The following is a 16,914-nucleotide window of genomic DNA, read 5'->3' as shown; positions in this document are numbered from 1 at the left end:
CTCTAAAACAGCTAAATCTTAAAGCAAATAATATACAAGTGTGTGAGGTAAATTCCTTTAGGGCCTTAACGTAGTGGAGCTTACTAAGAGTAGATTAGCACATAATCTTCCATAACCTGCTACCTGGGATAACTACAGGTCCCAGTTTATGCTTGCTGTACCAACTCAACTATTAAGAACATTTTCTTTCACTCTTAATAATATTCTGAACTAGACAATAAATTATAGGATGTAACTCTTTATAAAAGCTGACCTTACTATTGTATAAATAGAGTGAAACAGCAAAAACTACCATGATCATCGAGGGAACAAACTGAAACAGAACTAAATTTAAGATTCTAAATAATTCTAAATTCCAAGTAAGTTTCATCTAGTTAATGAACAATGGATGGAGGTCCATAAATCCTTCTCATATTCTCCAAGCTACTTGCTTAAGGACTATCAAAATGTTTTTCTTTCCCATCTCAGGTGAACACTGATGCCCAGTCAGTGATACTATCAGTGAACTGGAAAAGGTTTGTGGAAGCCCCCATGATTCATCTTTGAGTCTTCCTTTCAGAATTTTTGGTGTAGCACAACTTGGTTGTGTAGTGTATAAGTGAAACAGAGTTATGATGAAGTCCATTAGAAATGTATAAAAATGTAAAAAATACAACTTTTAAAAAGCTAATAATGGAAATAATAAAATGATAATTTAAAGATTATCTGAGAATTAGTTGATGTTCTGTTTTATACACATTATTTGTAGTTTTGGGTAATCACAAACATCACCATTCTAAGAGTCTACTTTATATGTATGCAGTTCATTTCTCTGAAGAAATCAATACATTCTTGCTTCATTTACAAATGTTTATTTTATATATAGAAGTTATGCTTCTAATATCATTAATGTTTTGTTACTGCAATCATTCATTCCTAAAGCTGAAAAGGATGAAATGACAAGCCAATGTAAAGCACTAAGAATTTTACCTAGACAAGTTCCACTGCTCAGCCAAAATGGAACTCCCAATTTCTTTAAAGTTTTGGCTGCTAGCTGAAGTAACTCCTTTGCACTCTTCCGAAAAGACATGGCTTCCACAGTGTTATCATCAAGGTACTGCTGCAGATTTAATAAACAGTAAGCTATTATAGCAATTTCTTAACCACTAGACATATTCATGTGACATCTTAATTAACTTGAAAAAAAAAAGCCACATATGTTTTTTTCTGCTTGTCATCACATTAAAATAAAAGTAGATTTTTAGGAGGTGGACAACAGCAACTCATAACTATAATCCTACCCAATAAGATCTGAGAATATGGTTCAGAGCCAGCACAGGCAGACAAATTCATAAGACACTTTTCTCTCCAATTCACCAGCAAAGAGGAGTAAGTGGAAGAGTGGCTCAAGTAGTAGGGCATCAGCTAGGAGTGAAAAAGCTAAAGACAACTGTGAAGCCCTGAATTCAGGCCCCAGTTGGCACACAAGCATGTGGGCACACTGCTTGCGCGCGCACACACACACACACACACACACACACACTTCTTTAAAAAATAGATTCTGGGAAAGATCAGTTGAAAAAAAAGGAATATGACAGGATTCCTGACAAAAGGAACTTAAACTTTTATAAACCTCCTCTTCCATATTACGGTTTAGCAGGTTGGGCAGTTACAGGAAAAGAAGGCTAATTACAGAGCTATAAGCATGGCTGAAATAAAACAAATCTTTTCATCACACATTGATGCTATTAGTCTTTACAGACTGTGTAGTACAGTAAAAAAAAAAAAAAAGCTGAGGTTTTGATTTCGATTACCTATGTTCAAATTTAGATCTAGTCATCATCCTAGGTATATCCCACTACTTAAGCTCTATAAAACAAGTGACCTAGCTTTACTTATCAGACGGCTCTAGTGCCTGGAACGGTACTTCAATATTTGTTAAATATATAAGTGAATGAAAGAATATATCTCTTGCAGATCTATATCTTCTCATCTGTAAATTTAGAATAACAACTCTTTGCTGGACTACAAGAGTTAAGCCTTGCCAAGTATAATGTTTCATACAAATATTATTTCCCAGTCATCGTGCTTTTGTTTTCATTTTTATTCTGAAACTGAGAAAGACTGAATAAAACTCTTCAGTGATGCTTTACTATCTATAAGACAAGAATTCTAGTTCCTAAATCACACAATGTCTCCCAACATAAAAGGTACCTACTCTTTCTAAGATAAGAAAACTAAAGCTCAAAAATTTCCCAAGTCTTCAGAGAATGAATTAGGGGACAGAAAACAAGAATGTAAATGTCTAGAGAGTCCTTTGCCAAGTGTCCAGATGTTTCCATATTTTCTTCTGGCTTTTCACTGGAATTCAATGAACTGAGCCTCATTTATTTTTGTGAATTTTTTTCTGAAACAAAAATTCAGAAAAATGTGTAGTCTTCTGATTTGAACTTCTTGGTTGCAGTTCTGACCAAGTGCAGACAAAATAAATAATCATTATTTAAAAAAGAAATTTCAAAAACAAAATTTAAATTCCCACCTGTGCATTACCTAGCTAGTACTGAACTCTATGAATTGGAACATTCAGTTTTTCCTCAGTGGTGGTGTCCTGAGAAGCAGTACCAAAGGTGTAATGTAAAAGCAAATAGAAAGTCAGAATACAACTCTTTTCCTCCATCCTAAACTCTCAGTATAAGAGCTGTTAGGTAGTGCATTGTAAGAAAGGCATGTAAGGGTGACCTGATAAATGAGGTCAGAGCATGGGCAGATGAGGAAGGCATGTACTTGGAAGGGGTGTCTAGAATAGGCAGCCTAGCCAAGCAGCAGGATGAGAGCCACCCTGATGTGGAAGGCCAAAGCCTGAATAGGGGATTTCTACTGACTAATATGGAATAATCTGAAGATCAAAATAAATATGGAAAATAGTAGACTACAACCCATCAGATAAAGCAGGAACCATGAATTTCCTAAAATATGATGAAAAAATACTTATATAGAAATAAATTCATACCAGATACTTAGGCAGTACTAGATTTTATATGCAGGACCTCACACTCACTTGGTTTGCTTGGTTAGCTGGTTCTTTTCCACTGGAGCCACACCTTCAGCCATACTTTTTCTTGTATTAATGTACTCATTTCCTATGAATTATATTAATTTCCTAATTTTTGTATTAAGACATGAAAGAGAATGTTCTTGATTTTAGAAAATACTGAATTAGGGGACTGGGAAGGTGGCTCAGTGGTAGAGCGCTTGCCTTGCATGCATGAGGCCCTGGGTTCAATTCCTCAGCACCACATAAGCAAAAAGAAAAAAAAAGCCGAAAGTGGCACTGTGGCTCAAGTGGTAGAGCGCTAACCTTGAGCTGAAGAGCTGAGGGACAGTGCCCAGGCCCAGAGTTCAGGCCCCATGACTGGACCCCCCTCCCCCAATAAAAAAATACTGAATTATTTGAGGCTGTAGGATATCTGCTATACAGCCTACTCCCAAGTGATTCTGGGGGAAAAATGCATTTGTATTATACTTAGGACTTAAGTCTGAAATTGTTTTTTATTGCTAGGTGTTAATTCCAGCACTCTGCAAGCTGCCGCAAAAGCATCATGATCTCAAGGCCAACCTGCCTATACAGTGACTTCCAGGCCAGAATGAGCTGCATATTGAGTTCTTATCTCAGAAAACTCACTCTCATTAAAAACAAACAAGAAAAAACACAGAACACTTTTATCACGCTTATTAGTGCATTGCATTACACTAGGGATTGCATTTAAAATGTTTTGGCGCCATCAAGTGTTCAAATACATGTATATTCAGTTTAATTTAAAAACAGGCCCTCCCACCTGGTTTTTTTTGGGGGGGTGAGGGGCCTACCAATCTTGGGACTTGAACTCAGGGCCTGGGTCCTGTCCATTTCCCGATTTTGAGTGATTAACTGGAGGTAAGAGTCTCACAGAGTTTCCACCACCGGTGCCCAGCCTTCCTAGCTTTTTTTTTTTGGATGGTTGTGGGGCTTGAACTCTGGGCCTGGGCGCTGTCCCTCAGCTCTTCACTTGAGCCACGGTGCCACTTCTGGTTTTCTGGTGGTTTATAGGAGATAAGAGTCTCATGGACTCTCCAGCTGGCTTTGAACCTCGATCCTCAGATCTCAGCCTCCTGAGTAGCTAGGATTGCAGGCATTAGCCATTGAGCATTTTTGATCAAATAGTTCCAACATATGAAATGATAAAATAATTAAACATTAAGATAGTAAGGACAAAAAAGCATTATCAACTGTATTACTCACTTGATGCTAGTAATAACAATATACTAGAAATAGAGAAAAACAAATTAGGAATCCCATGCCTAGCTCAATGCCAGTGAAAGATACATAAAAACAAGATGGATGATTACAGAATTCTACCTGATCATGTTGTGAATATCAATCTCCACAGAACAATACAGTCTTGTTATTTCTGGTGCTTTTTGCACCCAAACTATGAGGCTATAAATGGATTAGCACTCTGAACATGTTTCGTGCATATTCTTTACTCAAGCACTGATTAAGTGCTTGTCCTTAATATTAATATATTCTTAAGTGGTGATATTGATCAAAATACATTCTGTTCATAAAATGACATGTTGAATGGTAAACCTTTTGTACAACTACTCAAAGATAATAAAAATAGAATTTAAAAATATACATGTTCATTTTGAAGCATTTTACATGAATAATTCCTTTTCACAATAAGAACAACAAATGAATCTGGGGAAATGCTTGTTGAATAGCCCCAACCTTGCTAGGCTACAGTAGTTCTAGAAATCATTTGATTTTGAATACCTAATTCTTAATGAATTTACCCATATTTATGAGATCTTTTCTTTGTACCAGTTAGAGTGACAGAATGGTGTAACAAGGTAACATAAAATACAATGCCTGTCATCCACAACTGGCCGTAACTGTTATGACAGAGGCAGCAAGCAGAGCAGAGCCCTTCAGGCAGTAAGAGTGAGGGGTTAATTTAAGCACCAAACGCCTCCTCTTGTTCCTACTACAGTGTGGTGAGGAAATAGCAGGCAGTACTGCCTACTAGAGTAAGCCCATCCACACACTCTATCTTCCAGTTCCTCATCCATGAGGTTCAGTAGACTTTACAGTACTCCAATCACAAGTTTGAAGAAATAGGGCCAAGAAGGCACACTTGGATTAGGTCTTGGTTGTCAGTAAAATGTGAGTCTTGGGCACTTGGTGTAAGTAATAAAGCTGGTACTTTATTTTCGAATTCCATTCCTGTCCTCATATGTGAAGTTTTTATGGCAGAGAACCACAGATAATAAAGAGCAACTGAGATTAGGGTACCAAAACCTCACTGTCTATTTGTTTTCACTGCATCTGTTTCCTTGTCATTTTAAAGTTGAATTTTCATGCCCTTCAAAATCATTATTACATAATAAGACAAGCGCTCAATGGTCAGAAGCCTAGAAAAGTCATTCAATAAATGTTCATTGAATTGAAAGCTAGAATAGCAAAATAAAGTTCAAAAAGCACTTTGTCTTTGTATGACATTAGTCTTCAAAAACTTTCACAAATGCAAAAATTCAAATTCCGTACCAAACCTTTGAGCATTTTTTTCCTAAGTGTTTCCAAAATCTACATGGCTCATTTTCTACATGGACTTTATTCTACTTAGATTGCTTTAAAGACAGAATTCAGTTTACTTTATAAAGATTACAAGCTATCATAACTGAAGGCAGAGACAACTACTTACATTATCAAACTCTATTAAAAAATAATACCAATATATTCAATTAGGGAAGAAAATAGTTGATTTTTATTTTTAGTTTTTTGAGATAATGTCTTGCTATGTAGCCCAGGCTGGCCTGGAATTCAATTTTCCTGCCTTAGTCTCCCAAATTCTGAGATTATAGGCATGTACCATTGCACTGGGTAGACTGGGCTTGAATTTAGGACCTTGCACCCAGCATGCACTCTGCCACTTGTACCACACCTTCAGGCTGTTTTGTTTTTACATTAATTTTTAGATAAGAGTCTCATTATTTTGTTCTGGAGCCAGATTGGACCTACTAAGAGCATCCTGCATAGCTGGGGTCATACAGGTATGAGCCAATTAGTCTGAGTTGTTGGTTGAGATGGAGGTATTGCTAACTTTTGTGCTGGCTAGCTTTACACTCCTTCATTCTCCCATCTATCTCCTCAAATATTGTATAACATTCTCTTTCATTTAAAAAGTATGTGATCTGGATGTCTCTAACCTGAAAGAATGCTCGAGCTTCTTTATACCTACACTCAATAAACCTTGAGTGTGGTATTTCTTCTAGAAAGTGTCCTACATCTTTTGGAATGAGAACTTCCAGTCCATCAATAGTAACTTGCTGTAACTCTGGCCTGAAAGCAAAGGTTAAGATTTGTTACAGGACTTAATCCAGAAAAACAGCAGCCTGTTCAAATAAGTAAACTTTAACAAAATAGCTCAATATCAAATATATTTTCTTCAATTGTCTTTCAATTAGTAATTTCAACAAGACCTTGAAAATCTGACATCAAACAGAGAACATTTCAAGAATTTGGTTACTGTGTTTTAAAGTATTTTTATACTTGCTCATATACATTTAGTATTTTAAGCAGAAGGGACAGTTAAATGACTTAATTTTAAATGCTCATTTCTGGAGAAGCAAATACTTTTAACACTTAAGAAACACTGAATAAATTACAATAGCCCAAGAGTCTCATTAGCAAGCAAAATGCTTGGAATCTATTGTATAAATATTGATAATTTTTTAGACTTCTTTATATAAAATCATAAATTGTAGATATAGCTTTTATCTATCTAATGGCAAACATTATCCTTAAAAACCATTTGTTGACTAACCATTTTGAATTGAATTATTAAACTTTGAAATAAATGGATAGGGCTTTAAAATGGATGTCCTTCTGAAAAAAAAACTTATTTGAAACAGAATAAGAAAAATATGCATAAAAGTGGTAAAAATAGAACAGTGCTTAAGATTTTAACTAAAATAATAAAAGGGACCAATATTAACAACACATTATTTTTCCACAGCCCCACCAGTTCTTTTCTGATCATTTATATTCCTGAAAACCGGGTTTGGTTTAGAAAAGGTGTGACTTCATATATACAAAAAACATAGACCATTCTAGTTTTCAATGCTTTATTGATTGATGGACTGATGATTTTGCCAGTATTTACTAGGGCTTGAACTCAGGGTCTTTTGCTGTCCTGTAGCTTTTTTTTCTCTAGCCAGGCACTGGTGGCTCACACCTGTAATGCTAGCTACTCAGGAGGCTGAGATCTGAGGATGGTTGTTCAAAGCCAGCTAGGGCAGGAAATTCTGTGAGGCTTTTATCTCCAAATTAACCACCAGAAAACCAGAAGTGGAGCTGTGACTCAAGTGGTAGAGCACTAGCCTTGAGCAAAATAGCTCAGGGACAGTGCCTGGGTCCCAAGTTCAAGCCCCAAGATGGAGCAAAACAACAACAACAAAGAGCTCTATTATTCGAGCCAGAGCTCTACATTCAGCTTTTTGGTGGTTAACTGGAGATAAGAGTCTTACAGCATTTTCTACCAGGGCTGGCTCGGAACCATGATCCTCAGCTCTAAGTAGCTAGGATTACAGGCCTGGGCCATTGGCACCTTATTTGTTTCTGAGTTTTATAGCTCAAGGCTATAAATTGAGCTCAAGGCTAAATGTTAGCTCAAGGCTAACAATTGAGCCCTACCTTCACTTCTGGTTGCTTTTTGGTGTGTTTTGGATAGTAGTTAATTGGAGATAAGCATCCCACAGAATTCTTGCTGGGATTGGCTTGGAACCATAATCCTCAAATCTCAGCCTCTAGAGTAGGAAAGATTAGAGGTGTTAAGCCAGTAATGCCTGGACTGACTACCTTTATAAATTGTTTCTCAAATATTAAATTTTTAAGTACTATAGGAAGGCAACAATAAGCACACTCCAGTAGTTCTAAAGTGCAATAGATGGATATGGTCTCTCTAGAAGTTGCCAAGAACCATAGCCAATATGGACACTTTTACAAGGATAGTAAACTGTAAGGCAAGAGTCAAACGTTTGCTGCTACCATTACATCAGACAGTGCTAATTCAAGTAGAATGTAACACCATTACAAATGGCTTCAAAAAGAGAAGAAAAGTACAACTAGGTTAGAAAGTTCTGACTCCATTTTCAATTTTTTTTTCAACTTGCACTTGTTAATATAAGTTGTAGCTAATTTTACAAAGTTCCTTCAAATAATTGCTTTGTGCAAGAAATACTTTTACTATGTTGAGAGTTAAGGTTATAGTTTTACACATAGTTTATTTACCTATTTAAATTTCTTTTTCTTCTTGTGTTTCATTTTTCTGAGGCAGAATCTCACTGTTTCCCAGACTGACCTAGAACTTGCTATATAGTCCATGCTGGCTCTTAAATTCATAATCCTCCTGCCTTAACCTCTTTACAAGCATGAGTCACAATGCCCAAACATTTTGTGTGTATGTCTATGTTGTGTAAGTGCACAAAATACAAAGGTACAAAATACTATGTTACAAACACCCATATCTCTACCACAGAAATTGAATCTTGTCAGCCTCTTCACAGTTCTCTGTGTATATAGCTCATCCCTCATCCTCTTAGAAATAAACATCGTTTTTTGTTTTTTACTTATTTTTCTATTCTAACTTTATACTGTTCCACAGTATATCTATAAACATAATTTAACTTTTATTTGAACTTTTTATACATATAATCATAATATTTTAAATTATTTTTTGCTTTGTTACTCTTCTGTATTCTTTCTGCAATTCATTCATTTTCCTACTGCATAATATTGCATTGCATTAATGTGTTTGTGTGTGCTCAATTACATTTTCTGTGCATGCATATTCTCTCTATATGACATATAGATACATATATGTATATATATATATAAAAGACATAAAGGATATAGAGAGAGAACATATCTATGAAGATATACATATATGCCATTTTATTTTTGAAGAATATATGGATTGCTCTTAATTTGGAAGCATTATGAAAAACAATACTATTAACATTCACATATTCACTTAAAAATGTAAAAAAATCAGGGCTGGAAAGATGGCTCAGTGGTAGAGTGCTTGCCTTGCATGCATGAGGCCCTGGGTTCAATTCCTCAGCACCACAGAAGCAGAAAAAGCTGGAAGTGGCACTGTGGCTTAAGTGGTAGAAAGCTAGCCTTGAACTGAAGAGCTCAGGGACAGCGCCCAAGCCCAGAGTTCAGGCTCCACAACAGACAAAAAAAAAAGTAAAAAAATCTTAAGAATTTATGGACAATGGACAATATTCATTTCACATTTCCCCTTTTGGCTCTAAATTTACCTGTCAAAAGCTCCAGGATAACGGCCAAACCGTAGCTTTCGAAAAGGAACAAACTTCCTGTCAATGTGCCCCTTGAGTCGTAGATGGCCATGCCAGAGGTAGTTGCCACTCCTCTCATGGAAGACTACCAAGTGGATGGCATGAGAGGACAACCTGCAGACGTAGTGCAGGGGGACTTCAGTTCCAGACAGCGAGTCTATCCCATCTAGCCGGGGATCTTTGCTCTCAATCTTTATGCACTGAAACCCCATGTTCTCAGCTATGCGAAACCAGCCTTCCTAGAATCAAACACACATCAAGTCTGAATGGGTACAAACTTTGAAAAAGTGAAATATTTTTACATTTTGAACTGGTTTAATTCCTACTGCTTTGTAGGAGACACATTCCATGATCTAGAAGCAACAGACCTACCTCATTCTTCCATAGATGATACTGCAATGCAAATGCAGTGAAGTCTCTTGCAACACAGAAAAACTTGCATTCCGAAGCAGAGCCAAGAGAAGTATTATTCACTTGTTTATAGTTCTTATTAATTAGTTCCAGAATCAAAGGATCAATAAGGAACACTGGTACACTTTGGCTAGATGTTAGCATAATAAACTTTTTAACTGCACGCTGTTTGAAAGGAAGAGAACATACTTAATGCCAATAAATCAATACAACTACATTTGTTAAATTTTTTTCATTAACTTTATAAACCTATACACAGTGTACATAATAGATACCTTGCTTCTGTATTAGGAAGAAAGCAAATAATATAGTTCCTGCCTTCAAGAAGTGTGAAATATGCTAAAATAAAAGTAATATTACAGTAAGCTACTAATTAATATCTAAAAAAAAAATCTTCACTGAGAAATGGCATTTGAGATGAAATGTTCCAGCTTACCAATTATTCTGATGGTTTTAGCTAAATGTTTTCAAGACAAAGTGAATGAATAACTGTCAGACTTCTCAACTTTCAAAAAATCAGTAATGTCAACCTTTCAAGACTGAAATGTATATGCTACTTTTCTTCATAGTCATAATGCTGCTTAACACTTTCTAAGCAAAAGATTTAGACCAAACTATATTGTTCGATCATTCCTAAATAATATGCAGTTTATTATCTCTTAGTAGGAGAGACAGCTATGTTAATACTGATTAGAATTGCCTCACACCAAAAAAAAAATTCAACAACTTAGATGAAATGTATGTATTCCTTTAAAAATCGAACTTACCGAAACTACAAGTTCTGATAAGAAATGTACTCATTATCTTGCCTATGTAATTGTAACCCCTCTGTACAGTATTTTCACAATAAAAAAAAAACAACTACAAGTTGACAGGAAATTGAAATATTCTATACTATTAAAGAAACAGAATTGGTTAAAAAAAAAAAAAGGCCACACTCAAGTTTGAGACAGCCTAAGTACAGTGACTCAAAATATTTTTTAAAAAGCTTAAATCAGATGAGATACAATAAAATAGCCTCAATCACAGAAAAACATGCATTCCATATTCCACTTGTTGATTGAGATGCAGTCTAACTTTTTGCCCACACTGGTCTTAAACTGCAGTCTTCTTGATCTCTGCCTCCTGAATGTCTGGGATTATAAGCATGTAAACTACATCCACAAAAACTTTGTTTTTAAATCCAACTGGTATAAACAATAGTTTAGAATAACCACTCCTAGAAGTTCAAAGCCAGCCCAGGCAGGAAAAGTTCAGGAGACTGGACTCTTATTTCCAATCCACTCAGAAAACCGGAAGTGATGTTGTGGCTCAAGTGGTTGAGTGCTAGCTTTGAGCTGAAGAGGTGAGGGACCGCACCCCGGCCTAGAGTTCAAGACCCACAACCAATAAAAAAACAAATAAAAAAAACCCCAAAAAGTAACCACTCCTTGGTGACCTAAAAATGGTAATCTAAAGCTTTCTACATTTCTGGTTATAAAGTAGCCAAAAATTAAAATGTATTCATAAGAAATAACTAGTCATTTTCTTTAATCCATACTAACAGAATAAATGTAATTTTTATTTAGTAACTCATTCTAAATTTAGTTATAAAAAGGTAATATAGCCAGGTGCTGGTGGCTCACGCCTGTAATCCTAGCTACTCAGGAGGCTAAGATCTGAGAATCACTATTCAAAGCCAGCCCAGGCAGGAAAGTCCCTGATACTCTTATCTGCAATTAACCACCAGAAAATCCAAAGTGGCCCTATGGCTCAAGTGGTAGAACTAGCCTTAAGCTGAAGAGCTCAGGGACAGGGCACAGGCCCAGTTCAAGCCCCATGACTGGCAAAAAAAAAAAAAAAAAAGTAATATATTTTATAAATGTGCAGGCTTTGATATTTGTGAAACAAAATAAGGATACAATATACATGTTATATTAATGGTTATAAAGATACTATGGTAAGTATATATATATATATATATTTTTTTTTTTCCCCCGATTGCTGATTTCTCTTATATTCAGTTTCATTTCGATTCAGATTTATTCATTTGGAAAACATCATAGCTCAGTGAATAAGAGTTCCAGAAACAGATTGTCAGAATCTGGGCTCAGTTACTTACTAGCTAACTATCTTTAATTCTGCTAAGCAAGTTGAGAATAACAATATATAGTGACTTCTAAGGTTACTATAAGTACTAAATGAGACCCTGACCTATGGACCCCCTCCTCTGCTCTATCTACCTCATCTCCACTACAGCCATCGCCATGGCCTTCATTCCACAAACACTTAAAAGCACATAAACATATAAGAGCATACAAACATAAAAATGCACATTATAACTTGAAATTTCTTGTTTACTGCACATACCCACTGTGTGCTATCAAATCCAATTCTGCTTCCTTTGGATTTTGATAAACCAGCTCCATTCTATGAAGATTAAAATTTTTTTTAGTAAATTCAAAGCACAGCATGCAACACAGTATTTAGGGTGAATATGAAAGGAAAATTACAAAATTAGCTCATAGTCACTAAAAAACATTGTTTAAATTCTTATTTGCACACAGATAATAACTCTAAAATTTTTGTAATACAAAATAGTAATACAAAATACAACAACCCAAGATGAAAAACAATGATGGAAAGCAGTAAGTTACTTATTAAACAGTAATATTCATATAGTCAATATCTCTATCTATTAATGTATACCAATGAATGGCAAACTCTCCTTTCTCTCTCTGAAATTAAGTTTGTCCATTTAGTTCCATATTTCTAACCTACATTTATTTTCACATTCTGAATTAGTGTTTATAGATCTTGGCTAAATGGTAAGAAGGTAAAATAATATCTATTGAGTGGCTCCCAAGTGTTAGGTACAGTGTTAAATGTCCACATATGAACTACAGCGTAATTCTGAAAAACAGGCATTAGTATTTGTACTTCCTGTACTTGTACTTTTCCCAATGTGTACCATAATTTCAAATGCTAAGAAGTTTTGTTTTACGCTACTAGTAGGGCTTGAACTTGGGGCATGAACACTGTCCCTGAACTGTTTTGCTCAAGGCTAGTGTTCTACCACTTGAGCCAGAGCCACATCAGCATTTTAGTGGTTAATTGGAGGCAAGAGTTTCACTAACTTTCCTGCCCAGGGTTGGCAAAGGAGAAATATACTAAGAAAATAACTAAATGAAGTCTCATAATAAGGAAAATTACCTTTGCTGACAAATAGTGCTTGTAGTAGTACAACTGAAACAACAGAAATGCAGAACTTGTCAGTGTTAACAGGGCCAAAATCACGTTCTTGTTGATTCTACTCATGGGGTGTTGACTTGGTTATCTTCTAAAAGAAGCCTGGTTGTTTTCATCTTTTTGGATTAAAAAAAAAATGTTTTCTGTGAACACAGATACGTCTGGAAAGGAAGAAAAAGGGCTTCTTAAATTCTAATGTACAATAGCGCAAATGAAAAGTGATCTAAAGTTTCTCAGAATATTCCTATGAAGATTGAGAGATGATTTTCTCCAAAGTTTGATTCAGCACACTTGGTGGGGGGAGCCTCTGAAGGTGCCTGTCTGACAAGTTCATAGGTGACCCTCCTTCTGACTATGCTGAGAACAATTTCCACAAAAGAAACTTCACAAGTTTTTGGTCTAGGAACATGACAGCTCTTTGTTTTTTGAGGTGGGGGTGTGATATCTAAATAGTGGTCAGTTTTTATAAATACCCTTATATATGTTCAAGTGTAAAGAATGCCATGATAAACATTGTTTTTTTAATCTTAGGTCCTATCTGATTATTTGTTGAGAATAAGAAACAATATAGGTATACTTCTTTTCTCTAGTATTTGATTTTGGTTAAATATATTAAGTCTTCTAGGATCTACCTTTCTATCTTTGTACTAGAACCTTTACTATTTCATGTCCAAGCTTTGAGTATCTTTTGTTCTCTAGCTATAAAATACCAGCAAACTGGGGCTGGGAAGGTGGCTCAGTGGTAGAGCACTTGCCTTGCATGCCTGAGGCCATGGGTTCGATTCCCCAGCACCACATAAGCAAAAAGAAAAAAGCTGGAAGTGGCGCTGTGGCTCAAGTGGTAGAGCGGTAGCCTTGAGCTGAAGAGCTGAGGGACAGCACCCAGGCCCAGAGATCAGGCTCCACAACTGAACCCCCCCCCCAAAAAAAAAATACCAGCAAACTTATAACACCTTTTGCCTTCCCTCCCCTTTTAGTTCTTTTTCTAGTTATTTCTACTTTTATCTATTCTACCCCCTAACTATGAATCTGGTACTTTGATATGTTCCCTACAAATTCTACCGCTAATCCCGTCTCATTTTTAGAAGACTGATTTTCATCTTACTGCAGTTTATCAAAAAGAACTTACCTTGAATTTCTGCATTATTCAAAAAGTTGTTTACTGACAGTTTGATTCCAAGGTCACAGTTTATTTCCCCTAACAACTTATAGGTTTGTAATGGTAAGTATCCCTTGATACTATAGCTGATTCACCACTGATGGATGACTTTAAGGTACCAGCAGCTGAACATACATACATTCCTTCCCTTTGGAAATTCAGTTGTTAAATTACATTATGTAATGTTATCCATCACTGCATATTAGTTTCTTCCTTAGTCTTTGTGTATTCTTTCAAACTGGAGAATAAAGATTTCTTGCTTGCGAGCAAAGCTTCCTAGTTATGTTTGACTGCTTTTCTAACGGTGAAGCCTCTATTTCTAGAACTTGTTTCTAGAACTACAATTCAACAGTCTCCTTCCCCTTCATTTTTACTTTCAAAAGTCTGTCCGTTGGGTAGGGAGGAGTTGGGGGGCGGTGCCTGTGCACCCATTCCAGTATTGAAGCTTAAACTCGGGAGGATATTGAGTTTTTCCACTCAAGATTAGTGCCTACCACTTGAGCCACAGCCACACTTCCATATTTTCACTGGTTAATTGTAGATAAGAGTGTACAGATTTTCTTGTGAGAGCGGGCTTTTGAACTGTGATTCTCAGGTCTCAGCTTCCTGAGAACTAGGATTATAGGTGTGAGCCGAAGGAGTCTCTAACTCATGATTTCTTAAACTGAGTTTTCTTTTAAAAAAAATCAAATTCATGCTTTATTTGATGCATTTACAACAATGTGGCAAGAACCCACTTTTTACACAGACACTGGGGAATAGAGGAGGAAAAAATACAACACCTGTTACAGGACTCCTGGAAAACACGAACTCATTTATCGGAGTCTAAAGGTCCAGCTCAAAAGTACTGTTTGGCACTGCCTGCCTACAAAACAAAGGTCTTCAAGATAGAATTCATTCACGCAAACCGAGGTAGGCTCGGTAAAGTGAGTTTAACTGAGGAAATTCTGGTGCATGTAGAGAATAAATAAAACACGGAGCACAGACTCCTGTTTGCCTCTGAAAGCGAGGGGGGGGGGGGGTAGGGGAGGGGTAGAGGAGGGAAAGGGGAGAGGAGAGGGAGGGAAGGGGAGAGGAGAGGGAGGGGAGAACAAGGGAGGGGGAGGACAGGGAAGGGGAAGGGAGGGGAGGGGAGGAGGGGGGAGGGGAGGAGGGGGGAGGAGGAGGGTAGGGGGAGGGGAGGGGGAAGGGGAGAGGAGAGGGAGGGGAGAGGGAGGGAAGGGGAGGGGAGAGGGAGGGGAGGATAAGGGAGGGGGAGGACAGGGGAAGGGGAAAGGGAGGGGAGGGGAGGGAAAGGGGAGGGGAGGAGGAGGGGAGGAGGAGGGGAGGGGAGGGGAGGAGGGGAAGGGAGGGGAAAGGGAGGAGAGAGGAAGGGGAGGGCAGGGCAGGGGAGGGGAGGGGGAGGAGAGGGGAGGAGGGGAGGAGAGGAGGAGGGAGAGGGAGGGGGGCACTGAGCAGAAAGACGTGTATTCTTTGCCTCACGTAACTGCTACCCGTCTGTACATCACCTTCGTAACAAAAACAAAACAGGAAGACAGAGACCAAATTCCATCAATGTCAGTTTTGCTTTTCAGGTGGAACCTGCTGGAAGCCTCTCCGAGGTGGCTCCGGCCCGGCCCTCCGGCCCGGCCCTCCGGCCCTGCCCTCCGGCCCTGCCCTCCGGCCCGGCCCTGCCCTCCGGCCCTGCCCTCCGGCCCGGCCCGGCTCGGCGCTGCGGTCCCGGCGCCCCACGTGGGTCGCGGCCCGCGGACACGCGCGAGCGGGGCGGGGACGGGCAGGAAGAGGCCCGCCCCGGGATGCTGGGGGCGGGGCGGGCGGAACCGTCCCCAGCCCGGCCAGCCGGAGGCCGAGCTCGGCCTCCTCCCCGCGGAGGGGAAGGCCGGTGCCCCCAAGGCAGGAAGTCGCCCGCGGAGCGCACCCGGGCTATCGAGACGCCGGCTCGAACCCCGGCCGCCCGGCTGCGCCCGGCGCGCGCCCACACCTTACCTCACTCCGCAGCGGCGGCAGCCCCGCTTTACGGCACTCACCGCCACTGCCGCAAAAGGCGTCGTCAAGCGCCGGGCCGCGGCACCGCCCGCCGGGCGTGGGGGCCGTTCCCACGGCCCAGACCCGGCCCCGGCCGGTCCTCGCCCAGGGGCACGTGCTGAGGGAGGGGGGGGTGTTCGGTAGAGGGGGACGTAGCAGCCGCGGCTCATCGACATTCTGGATCTAACACTGGGAATGGAGGAACGGTCAGCTAAAGTCAGAAGGTGGTCCTTCTGTCTGCGTACCGATGCAGGATCAGAGGCTGCCCAATACTGTACGCTGGGCTTTGTCCGTATCCTAGTGTGAGTAGAGACAGCCGTAAAAAAAAGGAGGGAGAGGGCTGGGAAGGTGGCTCAGTGGTAGAGCACTCGCCTTGCATGCCTGAGGCCCTGGGTTCGATTCCCCAGCACCACAAAAGCAAAAAGAAAAAACCGGAAGTAGCGCTGTGGTTCAAGTGGTAGCTCAGGCCCCACAACCGAACCCTCCCCCCCCCCCCCCAAAAAAAGAGGGAGAGGCTGGAGGGGAAAGATGGGGGGAGAAAACACGTGCCTGTGACTGTTAATGTCAGTTATGCACACTGCAGTCTCTATATAGGTATAAACCTATCTATATAGATATAGATATATACGAAAAATGTTTAAATAAGGCAAATGATAAATCTTGGTGATGAGCAACAATTACTTTTCATCATCATTTACATTTGTTAGAAA

General features: G+C 39.0%; 1 protein-coding gene across 3 annotated transcripts in view; it reads right to left on the bottom strand.

Annotated features, from left to right (window-relative positions):
* The window catches only part of Fktn (fukutin), a 44,157-nt gene extending 27,964 nt beyond the window's left edge, over nt 1–16,193 (bottom strand). The window contains exons 1-7 of one of the 3 annotated variants that reach the window (XM_042696679.1): nt 16,166–16,193; nt 12,985–13,181; nt 12,142–12,201; nt 9,754–9,957; nt 9,343–9,620; nt 6,226–6,358; nt 970–1,096 (exon numbers count right to left, since the gene is read on the bottom strand). In XM_042696679.1, coding sequence (XP_042552613.1) covers nt 970–1,096; nt 6,226–6,358; nt 9,343–9,620; nt 9,754–9,957; nt 12,142–12,201; nt 12,985–13,089 — 907 coding nt within the window. In that variant the 5' untranslated portion in view covers nt 13,090–13,181; nt 16,166–16,193. Of the gene's footprint in view, nt 1–969; nt 1,100–6,225; nt 6,359–9,342; nt 9,621–9,753; nt 9,958–12,141; nt 12,202–12,984; nt 13,182–15,687; nt 15,709–16,165 lie in introns of those variants that run through there. The other 2 variants (XM_042696660.1, XM_042696671.1) reach the window with 2 other exon arrangements.
* Nucleotides 16,194–16,914: the final 721 nt, after the last annotated feature.

Source organism: Dipodomys spectabilis, unplaced genomic scaffold, assembly GCF_019054845.1.
Source record: "Dipodomys spectabilis isolate Male_0828 unplaced genomic scaffold, ASM1905484v1 ptg000006l, whole genome shotgun sequence".
Lineage (NCBI taxonomy): Eukaryota > Metazoa > Chordata > Mammalia > Rodentia > Heteromyidae > Dipodomys > Dipodomys spectabilis.
Note: the sequence above shows the minus strand (reverse complement) of the source record. Positions and strands in the feature narration are given on the sequence as shown.